The sequence below is a fragment of the Calonectris borealis genome, chromosome 6 (assembly GCF_964195595.1).
Source record: "Calonectris borealis chromosome 6, bCalBor7.hap1.2, whole genome shotgun sequence".
In the NCBI taxonomy this organism is placed as follows: domain Eukaryota; kingdom Metazoa; phylum Chordata; class Aves; order Procellariiformes; family Procellariidae; genus Calonectris; species Calonectris borealis.
The window spans coordinates 16,652,316-16,674,618 of NC_134317.1; the positions used below are offsets into that span (position 1 = coordinate 16,652,316).

At 45.2% G+C, this 22,303-nt stretch overlaps 1 protein-coding gene across 3 annotated transcripts in view; it reads right to left on the reverse strand.

The window, feature by feature from the left end:
* Positions 1-21,825, reverse strand: part of BIN1 (bridging integrator 1) — a 100,144-nt gene extending 78,319 nt beyond the window's left edge. Inside the window, exon 1 of one of the 3 annotated variants that reach the window (XM_075152919.1) lies at positions 21,638-21,825. In XM_075152919.1, coding sequence (XP_075009020.1) covers positions 21,638-21,721 — 84 coding nt within the window. In that variant the 5' untranslated portion in view covers positions 21,722-21,825. The remainder of the gene's footprint in view (positions 1-21,637) is intronic. The other 2 variants (XM_075152920.1, XM_075152921.1) reach the window with 2 other exon arrangements.
* Between the last annotated feature and the right edge of the window lie 478 nt (positions 21,826-22,303).

Sequence of the window (22,303 nt, forward strand, 5' to 3'; positions counted from 1 at the left end):
TACTTCTACTATCACCTGCAAGAAAAAGGTGTAGGCATTGAGGCTGCAGTCAACAGTTGCTGCAGCAGCTACCCAATTCCCCACCACACTGGATAATACCTGCTGGGCACGGGAGACAGTGTTTCAAAGACTAAACACGAGCTTTTGAGATCTCATTAGCAAGAGACATGCTCTGCTGCCTCCCTTCCCCACCAGTCATGGACACAGAATAAAACCTCCTGCAGGTTTCGCTTCCCCCTCCTTAAACAGCTCTGCGACCACAGCCAAGCAAGGAAAGGAACTGGAGTGCTCCCACCGAAGGGAACAGAAACCTGAGAAGGGAGGAGAACTTCTTGTACCAGGTGGGCATTCCCCAGCTCATTCCTCCGATCCCAACCTGCTCCTCAAACTCCTCTCCCCAGCAACCACTGCACTTCGGTACTAGTGCTGTGCAGCCTGCAGAGCTTCGAAAGTATTAAATGCTAGTACTGCCTGAACAAAGACTCACAACCAAAAAATCACACAACTGAGATTTAGCTGCATAAAGTATCTTTAAGAATGAAGATAGAAGAGAAGGGAACAAAGTCTATTTGTCCCTATTGATTCAGTGTTTGTTATCTGCACCTGGCTATAAAGGGTCACGTTCACCCAATATTTAGCTTCCTCTTGTGCAAACCTCAACCACCACTTTACTCACACCTTTTCTCTCTCCCTCTCCCAGAACGGGAAACAGTCCCCGGCCAGCGCTGCAACACCCAGCTGAGGGACATGCATCCCAGGAGGCAGCGAAATCACTGCGTGATACCCCGGGAAGAGGCAAGTGTCGAGAAGCACGTCCGTGCGCCTGGCTGCAGCTCCCAACAAAAGGAGCCTTTGTCCCCTGTGGCTTTCAGCACAGCCGTGCCAGAATCAACAGGGATCGATTCCAGCAGCGCTAGGAAACAGGATGGGGCAGGAAAGAATAGGCTGGGCTGCTCCTCCCTTCTGACTTGTACTGACGGGGGCTGCATGTTGAAAGGACCTGGGCTTTTAAGAAGGGTACCATCCTAAAAACCTTCAGGCATTGGCTAAGAGATGTGGAAGCCATCTTCTGTAGACAGCTTATATATACAAAGCATTCAAAAGTACTGCCACCTGATCGCTTCCAGGTGAGAGATCTGATGGTCACAGTTTCTAGGGTGAAAGCTCTGCTCTAATTCATCTCCTGCAAGAAACAACAGGACCTTTCTTTGAAGTACATTCACCAGCACAGATGGATAGAGCATCTCCTCCACCCTCATTTCCAGAACAGAACTATCCTGCTTGGGGGATGAAAAGAAAATTTGCTTTGGACTGGAGCAAAGCACAGAGTCGTCTTTGGAGACACCATAGTTTCATGAATACTCAAAGCTTTCCCAACAAGGACACTGAAAAAGTCTCATTTCCCACTCTCTTTCCTGCCTCTACATCACTGTCTCCTCTTGTGCTAACCCAAGCATTTGAGTGGCCATGTGCTGAACAGGATTGAGAAACGAACCTCAATTAAATAAAGCAATACAGATCCATGTTAAAAGTAACCAATGGCTTCTGATGTCCCAGCCTGGCTCACAAGGGGTGGAACTGATTTTCTCAGCGACAGTGCCTACTTATGTCCTCTAACAAAGTGTTGGGCCATTGTTTTCACTAAGTCACACTGACTGTGAGGGTGGATCTTTGGCTAAAGGACTAGATCAGTGGCTGGGCAGTTTGAACAGAATGTGTCCCGTTTCTATCCATGAAGTCCCTGGAAAACATCAAGGTTTAGACTTGCCAAACTTTTATTTCAACAGAACTAAAAATTCACTCCCATTTCTAAAGAGGGAGAATCACAGCCAAGCCTTTTTCTATTTCAAGATAAGCTGGTGAATTCTGGTCTTGGCATTTCAAATTTTTTTTAAACTCTTAATTATACAAAGGATAGGAGATAAGTCAGCCACATTTTCAGGCTCAAACTCATTCAAATTCAAAGTGTTTTAGGAACTAGTTTATTTACTGAAAACTTTGACTTCACTCAGCAAGAGTTACTTCCAAACCTCAGTTTTTGCACACTTTCTATAATACTTCAAGGTTTCACTGAGATTCAAGTGCTTAAAAAAAAAAGTACAAATCTCCTGTTCGAAGCCATATACAGTATGACCGAAAATTATGGAGATAAATCTGTAAAACTCCAAAGCACTTCTGTGTGCCCAGCTTCCATTTAACTGCTCCACAGAAACAACATCCAACTCTGGGGCAGATACAACTCGTTGGATTTTCTAGCAGAAGGCATCAAATGCTCCCAGGAAAATGTGAAAACTTACGGGAAGGCAAAACTCAGAATCCAGAGGTTTCACAGGGATCATGAACTCGGTGTCATATCTACCACATGCCTTTCGTTTAGGTATAGTAAGTACGAAGAGTAACAGGTATTACTGAGCAGGAAATGCAACCCTGAGTATCCCAGGTCCCTAATTCCATACAACCACTTCAGAGCACAGAGACTACTGTATATTGCCCAAATCGCTAATTAAACTTTTGGATGAGAAAAGAGCCAATGCACCTTGATATGTTATTTCCTCAGTAACAACCACAGCCCTATTATTAAATGCAGGCTAGGATCAAAGAGGCAGCTTCATTTGGATTCTGGTCTGATTGCACAACTGCCACAGGCAAAGGTTAAAGATGATGGGAAGAGAAAGAAAAATTACAGCAAGAAGGATCTAGAACAACAACTAAATAGATATTACTGTGGAACAACATGGATCCTGAGAAAGAAGCGTTAGCTTGGAAGAGGAAGGGTTGCCTGTGGTTTTGCTGGTCTAGAATTAGAGGACAGAAAAATCCAAAGAGTGAGTTGTTGGATGTGACAGTTTAAGTTTTCCAAGAGGAGGAAAATACAGTCAAAGCAGGGGCACTTTTTCCTACAACAAAAAGGAGCTGGGAGCCGAGTGCCATGACCAGGCTCCCAGGGCTTCCCCTGGATCTCACTGGGGAAAGCCCTTCTCGGTAGCTGTCTGATGAGGGCATCCAGGCCTCTAAGCACTCGGCTTCCTGCCAAGTACGGTGGTGGCTGGAGATTACTCTGCGGGGATTGAAAGGAAGGTGTCATTGGAAGGAGGAACTTCAGTGATGTGCAGCCGATGCTATCAAGAAGCTAGGTCCTTTGCTAAGCAGATGAAAGGAGAGAAATGTATACAGAATCAGAGCTGATCACCAATATCTTGTGAAGCAGCTGCAGCTATTTTTCCACATGCACCTGCCAGTATGCATGAAATGCTAGGACATCTTCCTCCAAAACAAACACAGAACCCTCTTTTGTATCAAAAGAAAGAAGTGCATCACACAAAAGCACTGGTACTGACAAAACAAAACACTTTTTCTCATCTCAGACTCCAGAGCGGGGACGTAAATAAGCCAAAGGTGCTTGCTGAAACCAGGCAGTCTGTCTCTCACGATCTTCACCACCACAGACAACACAAGCCAAATAAATTTCTGTTACAAAGAGAAGGACAGTCTTATCCACATTATAACAACACTGTCAGGAGGAGAGCAGGCAATGTGCGATGGCTTGTTGCATGTATTCAAAGATTTTTTCATCCCAACCTAGAATCACTTCCTCATTATCATTTGCAGATGTCAGAATGAAACCTCTAGAGAACAAGTAACTTGCCCGTGGCTATACAAGGAGTCTGCAATAGTGGTAAGAAGCAACCCTCATGTAGGTCAATACTAAACATTAATCTTTATTACAGAAGGAATGGAGAAACTGCCACAGTTCCTTTCAAAACCAGGAAAAGCTGCATTGAAAAACTGCCTTTATCATAGAGGCTCTTTTTGGTTTTGTACAAATCATGATGCCTTTCCATATCATTACCTTTCCTTTCTATCATAGTGGGGCTTGTATTCTCACATAGCCCCCTAGGAGGCACGATAAAAATCAAGTGCATGATTTCACAACTCCTGAACATTGTTCCTTACCATTGCTGAGACTATTGTGTTATCAGTACACACTTGCAAGATAGGATTTCTGACACATAGGCAAGCTCAGCTATTGCTGGAGGAGACAGATGTCGATTGGGTTTCTGGCTCTCTTTCAGTCTTCCAGGTTTCAAGAACTGAATGATGGTGAAGGCAGGACAAAAAAACCTGTTTACTTCTGCAACCTCAAGTCAGCTTTGCACAGGCTGAATCTCAGCCACACAGGGTCTTTTCCTTCCAAAAAGCAAGGACATCAACTGTGCAGTGAAAGCCAGTCTAAAGGGTTTGAAAAAACATTCCCACGTGATAATTCTCTGACAAAGTGAGACTTACTGCTTGAGAGAGACAGGATTGAAGCATACAGGATGTGTAGATATTAGCCCTAAGATATACTAACACAGGTAAATACACAATAGTTTCTCCAAGCCTCTCATTTTTTTTGCCATTCATGTGTTACTAACTAGAACTAATTCTGAAGTCCAAAGAAATGAGTTGCATCAGTCCAGCATGCCTCCCCAACAAAGCAAAGGACAGGGGAACTGACTGATCTCACATCACCTCCTCCTCCTCTTCTCCCCCCTGCAAGACTCTCCCAGAGCAGCCTCAGCTGACTTCAGCAGAGGATATCCCGACTTGCACCTTTTTTTTTTTTTTTACACAAATGGCAAAATCAATCCAAGCCATCCCTGACTGACAGCTAGAAGAAACACTAGAGAGAATGACAGCAACAAACAGAAAGCAGATCAAGGGATTTTAGTAAGGAAGCAGTAAAGCCAGACAGCAAAGGCAGCAGAAAGCATTAAACATGAATTTTCATCTCTCAGCCTGTCACCATGAAAACAGATTCTGTTTTCATACGTCTTCCTCAAGTTTCCAGCCACTTGTTAACATCCCTGCTTATCCTGGCCACAGCTTCAGGGTAACACACTAAAAATCTATCCAGATTGGTACATGTGCATGGGGTTAATAGAAGAGGTACCATTACCACTGGGAATGATATTGCATGATTAAAAATATCTTCAGAAGGTTACTACAGTCAGAAAATTAAGGAAGGTGGCAGTGGGGGGAAGAAATGAAGGAAGATTTTGTTCTCTCGCCACACACACAAGCTTTTTCCATTTTTTAATCTTCTTCATCCAGAGACTATTTACAGGTGAGTGCTTAAGAATGGCCCAAAAGCCTATACATCTTTCAGACCCCAGGTATCTGCTTCTGGTATCTTCCCCAGCTGCTTCACCACAGAAAAGATCTTATCTTGGAGGGGGTTGAAGAAACAGGAAGGGCTTAGATAAATACTCACAGCCCAGCTCTGATAAGCAACCCTACTATAACAAACCAGAGCAACTGAACAATACACTTTGCCTGAACAGGGTTCCCGCCTGACCTGCTCCAACTTTTTTTTTGTTTTTTTTTGTGATGTTTTTGTTCGTTTGTTTGTTTTGGGGGGTTTTTTTGTTTGGTTGTTTTTTTTTTTTTTTTAAAGAGAAAGGGACATTAGTCAAGTCTTTGATTTTACAATGTGCAAGGGAGCTGAGTTTACATTAAAAAGACATGTCTCAGTGCCACTGATCCACTAACAGCTCAAGGGGGAACAGAGAAAGAAGCTCTGAAGTCAGCAGATTCTGAGCATGACAAATTCACCTCCAAAAACAAGTACTTGTTTCATCCGATGAGGAAAAAAAAAATGCTTTGCTTTCTGTTCTCCACTCCATGAAACAAGGAATTAGTCGTCCCTTGAAGAGGACACCTGGTTCCTCAGCATCAGGAGACTGAAAACACAAGAATAGCTAATTTTTTTCTGGCCCCTTCAACCCTTGCCCCTACTTATTCTGGCTAAAAATATCCATCAATGCTTTTGATACCCTTCCACGTCTACAGCATGACTGGCTTCGGACCTGTGCCATCCCCAAGCTTGAAGAATGTGCTGCAGGGTGCCTCCCCCAACACAGGGTCAGCTGTCCCTTTGCCTCCCGCTGCCCATCACCGGAGGTTGGCAGGCAGGTACTGCAGGCTCTCAAGAAGGACTTTACTTCCAAGGCCTGCCACTCCACTGTCCCATCCTGGTTTTCATTCACAGCCCCATTCATGATGGTGAACTTTAACTCACCCAGGAAACCAACTTGTGTTACTGTTACTTTGCTGGCCCGGCGGCACACGTATCTGTGTCTCCAGGGCTTTGAGGACAGACACGGGTAGCATTACACATGCAGCCCCCTGCCAAGGCCAGCAGCGGCGTTAAGAGCCTGTTCAAGGGCAGGACTTGGTCCCTGCAAACACGTGTTCCAGGAAGACAAGGCAGACCATCACTCTGTAGGCATTTCTTTGGCAATCCCTTTCTTTCCTGTCCTTCCAGAGAGCACTATTTTAGGTAAGAACTGGCACTAGTGTCACTTCCCCTGCAGAAAGTCTCGTTTCCTCCTCTGGGAGCCCCACTCCAGCCCTCGCTCTCCCGTTCTTCATTACCCAGAGCGCATCCTGTTCCCGTTCAGCTCCCTAAAACACATTTGTTTCTTCTACACGAACAGATCTTCTGGTGTGATCGAGAGACCATTTCCATTCCCTTCCTCATCAAACAGCTTGTACAACTCCCAACACACTACTGTTCGCAGCCACTGGACATCAAAAGGTTTCTGATGGTCATTCCTTCACTCCCTTCTGCCACATGGCCTCCTCCATCCACCACACAGATGGGCAACTCCTCACCAACCCTGCCCGCTCATGGCTAGTTCAGAGATCGGGCTGCTGTGCAACATCTAACTGCCTGCCATTTGTGATCCCAGTGTCCCACCAGGTAGGGCTCTGCTCCTCTTACACCATGGGGGATAGGGTTGGAGCTAGAAAACACAGAGGCTTTAGAGCAATTCCAATTTAGCTGCCAAGATCTGGGGGGAAAGAAGGATCTTTTATTTCTTCCACATTTTATTCCAGAAAACTTTATTGAGTACCTCAAATACAACCACAACTCACTAGTGACAATTTTAATGACCCAACTTTCCACGCAAGCACCTTGCTATCTGCCTCCTCAAGCTCTTCAAGGCAGGACAGTTCCCCCAGACCTGTTTCTTTGGTTTACTTTTTCACAAGCAGACTGCACTGTTCTGCATAACAAGTCTGCCAACTCAAATTCACCTCTCAAGCACCTCTCCCTTCCTCCAATTATCCATCAACTCACATTAATCCGCCCTCCCGGATAATCAGAGTAATGCTCTTTAAGCATATAACTATGACAGGGCAAAGCCACTCTCTGGCTGCAAGCTGCGTTAGAGGGCACGGTGACCCTGCAGGTAATGTAATTGGGAATATTACGCTCCGGAGCCTCCAAATTGTCCATTTATGGAGTCAATTCCCCAGAACAGGACAAGAACACTGCAGAAAGGGCACTTTTGCTGAAACAGTTTACTGACATACTGAGGGATACCTGGCTGGATAGCAACTCACTGCAGTCCTGAATCAAAGTGTTCCCTCCCCTCCCCCAACCACCCTGGGCATCTTCTCACCTAATTTAAGAGTGACTTTGGATGAATCATTTATCCCTGTGTGGAAGAAAATCATTTTGAGAAGTGCTAGCAGCACCATTTTCCCCTCCTTCCCTGGTAAGTTGTTCAGGTCACTGGCATCCATACGGTACTGCAGCTGTCAAAGTCAATACATTGGGATACTGAAGGAAAAGCCACTCAGACTCTTTACCTTTTCTGAACATTAACCACTCCCTGGTAGCACGCACCTTTGAGCAGGAACTGAAAAAGAGATGCTGGCACCCATTGCAGGAGAAACCACACTGGTGCAACATAAACCAGCAGAAAAAGAAAGCTGCTGTTAGCACCCATCAAATACCATGAAATTAAATTAAGGTGGCAAGGAACTGCAACATCATGTTGCCTTTTCTTTTGTCGCAGGAAGAGAATCAGTTAGATTTCATTAATCTGTGCCGCTGCAGCCTCACTCCTCATTCCCCTTTACGTGCAGTGCGTCACAGTCAGCTTACCACGCGCGTGAGGGGGCTGGGAGTGGGGGGAGGTTTTTCACCCATGCCTGCCAGCCCGAGCTCTGAGATTTACTGTGAATTCAGCCCGGAGTCTGGCAATCAAGGGTAAAGACAAAGTTTTTTCATTTGACAGTAAAATTTTGCTGCCACTTACATTAAAAACAAAACGAAACAAAATGAAATGGGGGTGATGGGAGAGCCTTACCTGTTAAGACAGGGCACTAATATTAAGGATGTGGTTACTTAAATACAGATAAAAATCCCTCAAGTGACTTTCAGAAATGACCAAGATGTAGCACGAACCTCTTTGAAACTGCTCTCACAATACAAAAAGGTCAGTACAAGTGGGAGACCGGCCCAACACCATAGCAACAAAAAGCTGGCCGTGGAAATAGATGAATATTAGTTGTTTGATCTAAACCGAAATCTGAGTAGAAGCAAAGATCTAGCTTAAAAATCTGTATTCGATGTTGCAAGAGAAAATTAACCGCAGCTTCTATATTTCTAATATCAGCCTTTAGAAGGACGCTTTCCGCAAGAAAACAGCCGTACTGGCAGTTTAGGAAAATACACAGTACATCTCCAGGATGCAAAAGCTATTTTCCTCAAGGCAATTCCACAGCATGTTTACAAAAACGTGCTGTATACATGTTTTGCAAGCATTATCTCTCACCACCTTTGCACGTGGCAAATCAGTTAAGCAGAAAGGTTCTCTTACGTATGTAACCACAGGCTCAAACCAACCATCTCCTCTCCTGCAGAGGGCACTTAGAAGAGGGACAAGTCCTGAGCTGGTGAATGGGCTGGGGCCCCCGATGTGCATATAGCACTGACCCAAATCCTGACATTCCAGGACATTTTACAAGAAGATTTTAGCCCCTTGACTGTTTTCAACATTTTAGGTTATTTCTCTCTCCCCCTCCACCCACAGGTTTTGCAGTTTAGCTTCTAGCATCGTTCAAGTTTAAATTAAGTCACGATACAGCAGGAATGGTGCTGTGACAGACAGTATAGAAAAGCAATTTCTCTTCTCACTGACATGATGTCAGTTTGGTCTCTGCAGTCACATTGTGCTACGCTCACATACTTGCATGCAGTTCAGTGTCTGTCTGCCCCGAGGCCATTCAAGCACCTTCAAAATCAGGTTCCTTTTAAAGGCTCCTGCTGCATTAGCTGACTCAGTCTTGTTATGTTACGCCTATATCTCTCTCTCATTTCTTTAGGTAATTTTGCATTATGCCTGCCCTGTATGATAGGTATAACTCATGTACTAAGCCTGTACCCTAGCATAAATTCAAGGGTTGGTTCTTGGCTATAACCAACAGTATACAAGAAACTGAACCAGAATTATTTCTTGCTTTTTTCTTCCTCAAATATACCTATGTTCCCACCTACTCGCCCACCCCCAAACCCTCAATTGATACATGATCTTCCGTCCAGGTCTAACTCACTGTGTTATTAAGTGGACTTTTTTTTCCCCTTCTGTAAACACACGAGCTTGCCTTGCTTTATGAAAGTTTATTGGAAAAACATATTGGTTTTTATTTATCTTTTCCTTTGCTTGACAGACTTTAGCAATTAAAAAGAAACATAGATATCTCCCTCTCCTAGCCCTTACTCTTCAGCTCCCTATTTATCTTTAGGAAGAACATGGAAATGTCCTTTTTCACCACCCAAGCTTCTGAGAATAAAAACAAACCCTGGCAAATGTCATTTAGATTTCACTTTCAATTTTTTCCTCATCTATTCGATATTGTTCAATCGGGGGTTTCAAGAGAGTCAGAATATAAAGGAAAAAGAATGTAAAATTAAGAAGTCGGGTGCTAGCTATAGGTCTAGTCAAGCTGCGCTGGGAGAGAGGCCACTGCCCCAGCTCAGCACCACCCCACTGCCCTGTAGTCCTGCTGATTCAGCCGTACTTGCATCGGGTCAAACTTGGGCGTACTTCCACCCTACCCTTACCTCGGGGCAGATGCTCTCTTGAGCACCCTGGATTGCTAGTCTTTCCCCTGTCCCTGTGGTTGTTGCTGTCCTTCTAGTCCCCCATCCAGAACTTACTATCAAATGCACCTATTTGTGAAGACAGGCTGGAACGAAAAACAGGTAAAGCAGCACAATCAGAGGGATGGTAATGGGGCAGCAGCATGCAGAAAGGAGGAGAAAAGAGGCAGCTGGAGATGACACATCTCGGTGGCAGATGTGGTTTAAGAGTGATGTGAAACTGCTGCCGCAGTGGGAGTAGCTGGGTCAGTTCAAGCTGTTGGTCTGACAAAGACAAGATGTTATCTAGAGGCGTGCGGGTGACTCGCACAAGTGCTCCAGCAGCAGGTGGACAGAGCAGGAAACAGGGCAGCGGGATAAGCATTCGGAAGTGGTGGCTTCTTCCACCAGACCAAACCCAGCGCCGAAAGCAGGCCCCTACCTCGAGAAGTGTGGGAGATTAAGAATCTTAAGAGCTTAAACCAGAGTTTTCAGACTTTGAATGCTTCAACCCTGACACCTTAAGCAGGCGGCCTGATACCAGAGGTGCTGAAAACTCACCAGAAGACACATAGGCTCTGTTAGGGTCATCTTGACTGTTCGGCCTTGGTCTGTCGACTCTGGGGTGCACGAGCTGCACATGTCCAATGCTCTACCATATAACTGCCCAAGAGACAGACCACTGATCACGCAGCTGTTAGGTGTGCTTGGGCAACAAAGCCATCTTGGCCACACGCCTAATTCATAACTTTCTGGGCAATTTGTTTTCCACTTGGTTTGCTCTTTTTCAAAGCAGGCAGGTAAAAACACTGAATTCCCCAGAGTTCCTGCTTTTCGGCAAACCAGAGACTGGGGAGAACATGTATCTATCAACACCCTGAAAACAAAGGGACAGTCTCCAATGTCAAACAGTCTCCAAGAAAGCAGGTAAATTTCCACCCCACCTTCTGCCTGCCCCAGCCTTAAGCAGATACCAAATCAGAGATCAAAAAAAGTGGGCACAACTGGAAAGCTGGGTAGTAGCTACATCGTAGCTCTGTAGTTAATAAGCCCAAATGGCATCACTTAATTCAGCTGGCATCAATGTGACATTCCAGGCAACAGGACTTCAGCAACATCAATGTCTATTACTTGGGTAGGCATTTAACATAGCTTAATTAAACCCTATCTATAGCCAACAGTAACACTAGTAAGAGGAATAGATAGCATAAATAGTGCTGTTTGCACAAATCCCCCTTCTCAAGTCCTCCACCTCCTCCCCTGCAACACTCATTTTAAATGCTGATACATTTGCAAGAAGTATTTTTATTTTTATGCAGGCCCTAATGCAAAATGAAGCAACCAAATCAGGACAAAACATAAAAGGCATTTGGGGCCATGCCTGAGCTGGAGAAAGAGATAAAGGAGCAGGTGCGTGCTAGGAGGGAGAGGGGCAGAGGAGCTCTTATAAGGCAGAACGATGCAAGAGACGGACTCCAGAAGGGACAGGCTTGATGCAGAGCCCTTAAGAGGTTAGGAAAGTTCCTGTACGGGTTCACGACCACCTTGCTGAACAAGGATGGGAGTTTCTCAAATGCAGGACAGTTCTGAAACACGTAACATGCATGACGGGGCAAAGGGAAAGACACAGGCATTTGGATCAGCTGTTGGGACACCCTGAGCCAGAGGGCAATAGCCACAAGGGATCAGACGTGATGGAGAGATTTAGGAACGGTGCCCTCCGTGGCCAGGGTGGGCTACAGAGTGTGACTTGTCCCATCGAAGTGGGAACATATGGAGCAACACAGATGATCAGCTCTTGTTGGTTCTTCCCAAGCAGCTTTTGAACAGCTCTTCTTCCTTTCCACCCAAGAAGACTGCCTCTACTTCAGAAGAGCTGAAGGATGAGTAACAGCAAACTTGAGAACTGGGATTGATGGGCCATGTTCTCCTGCTGTGAATGGGTGTAAGCCCACCGGCTTCTTTGCCAGAGTACTTGCTGAGAATCCGGGCCACGTTGTCTTTGGAGAGGAAAAGCACCACAATGCGCTCCCCAAAGAGCCTCCTCAAAAATTAAGGCCTCAACTGGAGACTTGGGACTGACGGCTTAGAAGACATTCCAGCTAAAACCACCCCAGCCCTAAGTCAAACACCTTCATTCAGCATGGCAACACAGCTCTTTTCACCTACTGAAAGCCTCATCGTAACGGCATCCAGCCCTGATAACGCACGCTTCCTCCCTGAATTATTTATGTTCACCAAAGGTCAGGGAATAAAGAAAGCAAAAGCCTCCAGCTTGGCAAAAAGTTCTAGTCTAGCAACTGACTCTGATACCCATTCACTGACAAGTCCCAGACCATGAGTAACTGGATGTAGCGTACTACTACACAATCGACTGATCACGTCGCCCCTCTGACTTTCTCGGACCCCCTCCCACCACATCACAGTCAGTGTCCGAACCCTCTCCTCCCAGCCCTGCACACACAGCTGCTCTTCCCCTCCAAAGAAAGCCAACCTTTTTCCAATTTCTTCAGCTTATGCATTTGCATAAAAATTTTGCTGTTCAAAAATAGCCTTTCACCCTTGTCTACAAAACCATCCTTACCAAACCTCTGCAAAAATATCTGAAAACCCTTTTAAGTCTTCTTATTTTACTGAAACAAACCAGAATTATCTTCATTATCTGAGACTGTCCAATATTTACATTGGAATTGTTTCAGGATAGGGAATGGCCTTTTTTTGTAATATATAATACAATCTCACTGCAGATACTAACAAATAATCATACCGTCTGTATGCATGGCGAGGGAAACATTATCAGAGTGGGTACATTCTTTCAATAGCTCAAGTTTATTAACACACAGCTAGACTTGGCTTTTCGCAATGGCTTTTCAGTCTAAACAGACTGAAAAGAGAAAAATCCTTAGTATTCTCCTACTGTAGAAGTTGGTTCAATACACAGAAGAATAGTCATTTCACTCCTTTGCTGAGGAACCTATACCTTAAGGAGTCTTTAAATGCAGAACCCAAGTATATTTCTCCATCTGAATGAATTTAAATTTTTCCTGAGCACTGCTGCTCTCATAGAACCTGCCATCCCTCTCACCAGAATTTTTCCAAAATGTATTTTCAAAGCAACCTTTGAAACATGCTGTCCCCTTGCCACAATAACTCAATCCTTTTTTTGGTCTCTTGTGTCAGAATCAACACTTGGACCAGAGGGGTCATGTTCCACCCACAGACAGAGGGGGAAGAAAGTATCTCCCCAAGACACCACTCGACTGCCTGAAAATTCAAAATTAATGAGCCGAACATTCAAATTCCAGGAAAGGAATTCCCTGCATTTTTTTAAATACACTATTTTTTCCCCCCTCAATTTTTTGCCCTTTTTTCCCCCATAATGGCTGAGGAAGTAGGAATGGAAATAAGGTTGGTCCTTCCACACTCAGAATCTCAGAGCTGGTAGGATCAAAAGACTTACTATAACTTACAGAAATGGGTAACATGACTTACAACGGTACTAGAAGGCTACAGGATCAGCATTTCTGTTAAGGAAAAAGATGCAGAGATCTACATTTTCTTCAAATGTCCGTCTTTATAACTTACTTGGTATATGTTCATGTCTGTCACTGGCACCATTCCAAATAAATCCAATAGGACATAATTGCTTATTCACTCTGCAAATACCTTCAAACTCAGCTCGAGTTGGTTAAGTCATGCATTATTGTTTCTGGCCTGATAAAACATGCAATCAAGCCAAGTAGCATGAAGTTAAAAAAAAAAAGCATGAACACTTCTAGCTGTGTTTTCAAACACTGTAGTTACTGTACGATTGAAGTTCCCCTTCCGTCGCTGCTGGCAAACAAGCATTGCAGTTCTGTCTAACACAGTTTCAAAGCAGAGCGTTAGCAATTGCCCAGTGAAAAATGTCTGTACTTCAGCTATATCAACTTCTAATCTCCCTCCTAAAAGAGAAAACTTTGAAAAGAACTGAGAAACTAGCGTGGCTCTTCAAGCAAGTTTAACAAAAAGTTCTAAACCTGCTTCAAATACACAAACCAAACATGATCAATGAAGAATTACCAAAATATAAGTAATTTCAGAACAGGTTACCAGCTTTCTGAATCTGCATATCAAATCCTTGCAGAGAGGCCAGTACTTCAGACTTCGATATCTGTGTATCATCAAGAGATTAAATGCGGGCCATGGTTTTCACAGAGGGATTAGTTGTTGTTAAGCACTGCTTTCCTCCTTATTGGTAAAGTTTGCACTCTCCATCCTGCCTGGCAGCCTATATTAAGAACAAACTGCCACCCAGACTTCTCCTTTCTTCTAAAGAAAGGGACAAAAAGAAAGGCCACACTGTCTGGCTTTTATGACTCTGAATTTCAAAAACATAAACCTGCCAGCCCCAGGTCTGAGCAAAGTTTACTCCAGCACAACCTAAACAGTAGAAAAATCTATGTTATACATGTGTGCTTGCAGAGGTCTGAGCAAACACAGTACCTATTCCTCATTTCACAAAGCTGCTTCAGAGTGATTCTGCGAGACCTCTGTCTAGGTCTGTGTAATGCCCCAAGCTCTGGCTTCCAAGTCTTCCTCAAAACATAACTAGCATCCAGACCCTTCCTGAATGCAAGCTCCCAACATAATCGAGGAGAAACTTAGAAAAAGAGGGGTGGGGAAAAAAGGGGAAAAAATTACTTAAAAAACTGTACAACCCACTCAGGTTGGACAGTTTCTATTCCCATTTACCAGGGCTGTTCCTTCAGACCACAGAACTACAAATCTAAGAGAGGTACTTTCTGAGTAGCAGCTAAGAAACAAAACTATGCAAGCAAGTTGGCATAATAAAAATGTAACCTAAAACAAAAAAAAAAGATTCATTAATCCTATTTTCTGCTAACAACTATATTTCCAATTTCTCTCTAGGCATGAGGGACGGGACCTGCAGTACTTGCCAGCTTTGTGAAGATCAAGCAGCTTCTAGCAAAGCCAGAGATGTTCCAAGGGAAACCTGAACTGCCTGAGGTCCATCAGTCACTTGCATGCACCTGCTGAAAAAACACCTGCCAAGATTTACTCATCCCTTGCACCGCTGCCAACAGTTCTGGCAGTTATGCAGAGGTTCCTCACTCCTGTTCTGACAGTATTACATAGTCAACTAATACCATATTTAAAATTGACTTTAACAAGCAAGACAACGTAAATTACTTTCTTCTCTCTTCCAACACCTTCCTGTGAGAGATGCCCCCTTTTAGCTCAGCAGTATGAATGTCAGAATGGCACAGGTTTGCTAGCACTCATGCATTCAATATTGCAGGTGTTGGAGAAAAGCAAATACACAGTCCCTCAAGAGAAGGCTAAAACACAGGCTGACGTCAAAATGAACCTTGATGCTCTATTCCACCTGCCAGCAGCTCTCAGAGGAAGGTTTATTCATATTTTAATATTTGTTTCCATCTCATTGCTCTCGGGTGGAGAATGCGCTCCTGGTCAACATCAATACAGTCTTCTCCCGCAGCAGAAGCAGCTGGTCTGCACACCCTAGCTTTGCCAGCCCACTTAGGGAGCCCTGCATGCTGAGCTGTGGCCAGCTGAAGAAAACAGGGCTACAAGTCTGTTCTGCTTGGGCAAATAGAGCCTATCTTAATGATAATGTCAAGTTGCCATTACAGCACTTCTGGGAAGAGAGTCTGATCCCTGCATGCACAGGTAGACAGGACTGTAAGACGACCCCTGCGAAGTTGCAGAACTCGCACAGCGGGCAGCTCAGGTGTCTGGTCACCAACACAACAGTGGAAAAAAATAGCCACTCTAATACCTGTCAACCTAAGCTACCCTCTTGCCACTCCAAAATTTCTAAACCCAGAGCTTTATGACACATTTGGCCCCAAGCAACAGGCTCTTATGTCTCTGTCCAAAGAGTCAGCAACAAAGGAAGACTTGCAGTATTCCCAAAGACCCCAGTCCGGCTAGGTGCTGAACACCCCAGGCTGCACACAGCCTTCCTGAATGGCTTGGCTAGCCATGTCATTTACTGGTCATGTGCCAGGAGCATTTGCCATGTTGCAAAACACAGTTGTGCCTGGAAACACAAAACCTTGCTTAACAATCAGCATGAATGATGGAGGGAGAGGACAGACAGGTTTGATGGCATCTCCCCGACAGATGAGTTCTATAACACTAACTCTCTCCTGCCTAGAGCCTCACCAAAAGTATTCATTGAAAAGAGATCTAGCAGATCCTATGTTATGGACCTGATCTCACAAAAACTGCACTGAAGAGGACTGACTGTAAGACTCAAACTTACAGGGAAGATAAAGTGATCAGGAACATCTGGGCCTTTTCCAATCAGAAAATTCATCCATCCATGAGATTCTGCTTCTTAAAAGAAATCTGTTGCCAACACCCAGACAGAGGGGCACCTTCAGCAGGGCACTGTAAGCACCCTGCCAATCAAACCATTCCATGGGCAAGGAAACATGTGGAGACTGGTTTCCTATTTCACCTCCTCCCTGCAGATTCTCTGATGCCCAGTAATACAGTCTGAGCTCATACTGGAATCATCTGTACATTAGGGGCATTAATTCAGATGTCCCTCCTCTATCCAGTGCCTGTTTTCCAGCAACCTTTAGGCACAAAGTACCTTTGAGACTCTACCTGTCATCTAAGCCCTGCCTTCTTGAGAAAGCAAGCTAACAGATGTAAAGTAAGAAGCCCTTTCCTTGTCTTCTGGGGAGTTCTCCAGGAAAAAAAAAGGAAGTTTCATGCCGGATCAGCAAGCGAACAACCTTTGTAGCTCTTCAGGCTTTTTGTACTTCACTGACACAACAAGGCAGATTGCATAGGGTAGGATGGTTTGGTGGCAAAGCCAAACAAAAAACATAGAAGCTTTGAAGAGACAGAAGGATCCCAAAGGAAAACCAATAAGGAACTTCCCTCCTCCCAAGTCGGTAGATGTGATCCTTCCTTCTCAATAAGAGAGCTTTCTGCATCTCCCATTTTTTATATAAAGCCTCCCTCCCCATCTGCAGAGGTTCTACAGATCAGGCAGCCTCTGACAGCTGAATCCTGAAGATAGCTGTATTTAAATTTGGTTTAAGGTTCTTGGGTGCTGCTCATTGGTATAGACTCCCACCTGCTTCAACAGGGCTGAGATTTCATTCTAGGTGTTCTCACCTGCCATGCTCTACCTATTGGAACATGTCTTATCAGGGGGAAAAAAGTCTTATCAGGGCAAACTCAAAGTGCAAGCCATGCCTTCTGCAAACCCTGTTCCACCCAAATCACAACCTCCTCATGTCCAGCAAGGGATTACAAGGGGAAAGAAACAAAGCCTAAGGTTCTGGAAAAGGAAAAGATCCTTTCCGGACACAGCCTGTGCTGCCACAATTGTTACATGAGACAAATTAACTGGAAAAAGCATTGGGACATCAGGCCACAGTGGCCTGCCAAAAGCAGTCCTCCGCCTTCCTTTTTAGGGCCAGTGTCCTTGGTTATTTCTCCTTGCTGGGCTGCAAATTCTTTAGCAAAGCTTTTGGTTTACTGGCATATACATCTTTTTTTGCACTTGGAACAGGCAGGGAATAAGCATCAGCAAGCCTGGCTACCAACAGCTATGGTCATACTAGCCCTGTGAGACCAGGAATATAGCCCAGCCTCCTTGGACCATGCAGCCAGAGGAGAGCAGAACTTTGCTCTGACAGGAGGTTTCATCAGGGAAACTTTGCAAACATAGATGTGGGTAAACATCAGTGGGATAAACGAAGTAAGCCAAGAACAGAAAGCAGAAGTAACATCTCACGGCAACACAGCAAGTCAGTGGCAGAGTCTACAACCTAAATGTTACCCTCTAACGCAAGGGAGTTTGGATTTCCAAACTAAACTTTGACAGGTCCTGGAAAAAAGCCTTCCCCTTTGGTGAGAGACAGAGAGGGAGAAAAGGGGATGCCTTGGTTTGTTGGTACATCAGAGTAAAAACATGAAAAAATATGACAGCCTATTCATGTCCCAGAACACAGACTCCTCATTTTGCCCACCTTTGAAACGAAAAGAGAGCAAGAGACCACCACTCCTCTAGGATAGGAACTTCGCACGCTTAGTCGAAGTCTAGAAAGGGAAAAATAAGTTCATCCCTTTCTACTCTCCACACAAAAAAGCTACCGAGGAAAAACCTCTCTTTCCAATTTCAACTTTAAAATTCACCTCCTCAGACATGCCTATTAATCCGTATGGCATTTAAATCGTCAGTCAGTGTCCGCACAGGCACAACCATCTTTTCAACCGGAATCTCTGCCTAACCTGCTGGAGGAAAGCAAAGAGTTTGATCCTGTGACGAGGACCCTCGCTGCCAGCCCAGCAATAAAACCCCAATCCTTTTGCTCCCCGAACTCAACCCCTTCCTGGAACCTCGCAGAGGACCTACCCTCGCACCAGGATTGTATCAGGACATGAGACACTGTTTTACTTTGTTCAAAGCAGAAATGTTTGTGCATGTGCAGACTGACACATCCAGAAACAGGACACTCTTCGAGCAAACTAAGAACTGTGGAAATTGGGGAGATTTTTAAAAATTTCAAGAGTATAAGATAAAAACGGATTACATTGCAGAAACATAAATTTTAACTGAGATGATGGATTACAGACATAAAGAAAAAAAGCTTCAAATCCTTACTGGCAAAGTTTAAAAGAGCTTGAAAACACTAGGCTTCTTCCAAGACACCATGACATCGGAGGCATTACAGTTTTACTCCATTTTAAGAAGTTTAGAATTATGAAAGGTTCAGAGCTCAATGTCTCGGATTGAAAATCTTTCAGTTAACTACATGATGAACAAAGCATGACTTCCAGCCTAAATCTCCTAATTGTTAGTTGCAAAGGATGATATATGAGTTAGCAACGCTTGCATGGGTCCTTTCTGCTAGGTGGGTTCCTCTGGACAGAGGCATCAACTTATTTGATACATTTCACTGGACAATGGGCAAACTATTTCCAAGTGTTGTACTTGAGGCTACTTTTGAATAGAGAAAGAGAGGTTAAAAGGGCACACAGCCCATTTGCAAACAGCACAGTCAACCATTCTGCCCCATATTTCCTGCGGAATTGAGAAAGTGTCTTCCAAAAATAGCCAATAGTTTTACTGAAAGGCTCAAAACAAACAGTACTTCTGAAGGAATATCTTACATATTTTACATAATAGCCAACTCAGAAGGGAAAAAAGGATGTGTACAGTGTTTCAGTGCGAATTCTGCATTGAACAAAAAGACATCATTCTTTGCTTAACACAAGGCTTAAATTCACCACGAAGGAAACTGCTGAAGTCAAAGCCTCAGGGCTCAAGTTAGGAGAGATACCACTCTGAGGGGAAGAATTTTTATTCTAGATTCAAATCGAAAGAGGATACGTAAAAGGAACACTGTCAGCTTGTTTAAGCCTCAAATTATACTAGCCTCAAAAAGGAAAGTTCAACCCCACTCAGCATCCCTTCACCAAAATCTAACACATTTTTAAGTGCTTGGTCTGTTGTGTACCCAGATCTATCTCTGCACACGTCTGCTTACCTTTTTTTATTTTTGTTTTTTAAACACCTGGTCCTTATCTCCAGACATGTGGTTTACCCTTCCTGCTAAACATAGTATCATGTATCACAGTTTAAAACAAAATACCGTTAAGTCTAACACCAGTATAGTGCCTAACCACTGGTGCCTTCCTCTTCACGTCATGCTCAGCCGTATCTTTCCTCACGAGCTGAAAGTTCATATTCACATGCTTGCCTCAGTGAAAGTCTGTTCCTTAGAGACAAGGGTAAAACACATAACACTCCATGGAAGAGGAATTGTTAGAGATGAAGCTGTAGCAGTATAAAAGGGCCAGTCAGAAGATGAAGCAAGCAATGCCATTTTTTTCTTTTTTGAGATCGCAGCAAAGTTGTTTCATTTGCATTAGGATAACAACAGCCAAAGGGCCTAGAATTTGTGCAAGTGCTTTGGGTTTTGTTTTCCTTTTCTCCTTAGAAGGAAAAGGAGCTGTGCTTTTTCCTGTGTAAAAAGATAAACAACTGATTTGAGATCATGCAAATTGCCTGCAATACACAGCTAAACTCTCAATTATTATTGTTGTTGTTGTTCCCACATCCCCAGTCACCACCAGGAAATAAGCAAGGAAGTGAACTGGATCTCCAGTTGAGAGGAATTTGTGGAAAACTCTCTCCCTAGGAAAAGAACCTGTGTGTGTTCAGATAAGAAGCCGGGGAAGGGCCTGGCAGGCCACGCTTGGCTCCAAGCTGCACCGATAAATACAATGACTTCAACAGCAGACCAGGAGCTCAGCCTTTACCACCTACCTTAATATTAACTAAAAATATGGTTGCCATCTGGTGGCTAACACAGTATGAATTTAGCATCTATGATGAGTTCAGGGTAGATCAGATACCAGGAGACAGATGCCCTGTCCTGTCCCCTCCTGGAACCGCAGTAAGGGGAAAAACCACAGATGTGGCCACGCTCTCTCTCATGCACGGAGCGAAGCCAGGACCTTGTTGCTGCAGCCAGTTCCATACTGGATCTGCTATTCACTTGGGTTTTTTTCCAAGCAGTCAGGCAAGTTCAAAGCACGCTTCTAGTCTCAGTAAATGAGCTTAAACCAGTGGAAGCAGCATGAGCAAAATTAGGTCCAACAGGTTTGGGTTGCCATTCTGACCCAGCAGCATTTTGTAACAGTGTCGGCGATTGGTACAAGGCTCAGGCCAGCCCTGCATCCAATCCCAAACCTCCTAGATTAAATCTAGCTGCTAAAGATAACTCCCAGGGAACAAGAGCAGCAGTGGGCAGATCTGTTCACCCTCCCTCCCTCGAAGATGCACCAGTCCTTATTCAGTCAATGTCATCTCACAGCAAATCACCGAAAACCAAGATGAGCATGTCTGAGATAAAAGCAGCTGATCAATGTCCCTGCGTAAAACATCCGATAATCCCTACACATAGCAGACATCTGGCATCAGATGCAGCGTGCCAGAGAGATGAACATGAAAAGTATCCATTGCATATTCCTGGCACCTTTCGCTGGCCCAGGGGTGGGTGGAGAGCAGCGAAAGGGCTCCCGGGATTCAAAAAACATCCCTCCCTCACCAGACATCGGCACAGTCTTCAAAGATAGTATGGTTTTTGCCTTACCACCATTCCAAAATCTGGAGCTCAAGGTCAGTAAAGCGAGTAGCGAATATCATGCTATGCTGTTAGAAGATAAGGAAGCAAGTGCCCGTCTCCTTTTCCTCACCGTCTTTGAGGTTATGTATTTAGCACTACTGGAAAATACAGTATCGCTCTTGAAATTGCCGCATAAAGCACAACCTAAATACCATAGAAAGAAGGTCTCCTCCTGCAGAAACAATAAGCATCTACATATTTAAAACAAACAAACGTGCGGCGCTCTGTCCTCCCTCCCCTCTGCCAGCTGAATCCGATGCCATGTTTCTGCTTACCCTGAGCGTGCAGACGGATGGTAAAAACCTCACAGCTCACAACTGCGGAATTTTGCATCCTCAGGATGCAAAGGGGCCCTAAATCCGCAGGCAGAGCAGGCAGCTGCCAGCCCCCCGGGGGGGGGGGGGGGGCAGGGGCACCGCTGCACCCGCATCTCTGTTTTGGGGAGGGGTGTCATTCCCAGCACCCAGCATCGCCCCCCGCATCCCGGGGAGAAGGCGGCGGCGGCGGCCGCGCACCCCCCGCTCTCCCCTACCTTCTCCTGCGCCCGGGTCAGCTTCTTCTGGACGTTGCTGGCGATCTTCCCGGCGGTGACCCCCTTGCTGCCCAGCTCGGCCATCTTGCCTCCTCTTTTTAACGGGCGGCTGCGAACGACGGGCCGGCAGGAAGGGGGGGAAAAGCCGGCGGGCAGGCGATGGCCCTCGGCCGCCTCCCGCCGCCTCCCGCCCAGCCGCCTTTTAAAGGGACAGTGCGCTCCGCGCCGCCTTAAAGGGGCCGCGCGTCGCCCCGGGAGGGGACAGCAGCAGCAGAGCTGTTGCGAGGGGCAGGGGGGAGAAGAACTAGGGGCGGGTGTTTGCCAGATTTTCCCCACCCTGCCTGCCTCCTCCGGGCCAGGCTGCGGCGGGGAACCCGCCGCAGCCTGGCCCGGAGGAGGCAGGCAGGGTGGGAAAAGCTGGGAAGCATCGCAAGGAGGGAGGTGGGATGGAGGGAGAGACGCTGAGGGGCCTCCCGGTGAAAAGGAGCTGTGCCTCCCACATCGGAGCAGTGAGCCACTAATGCCTAAAAACAGCTAAATGAGGAACGTTAGTTAGAGATGCTGGCTAATGGCTATATTAGTCTTCGTTAGTAGTCACCATTATAGAGCACTGTACAGTAACAAGCGATTAATCTTAGGTGATGGTATGAGTTTGCTGTTGTCTTT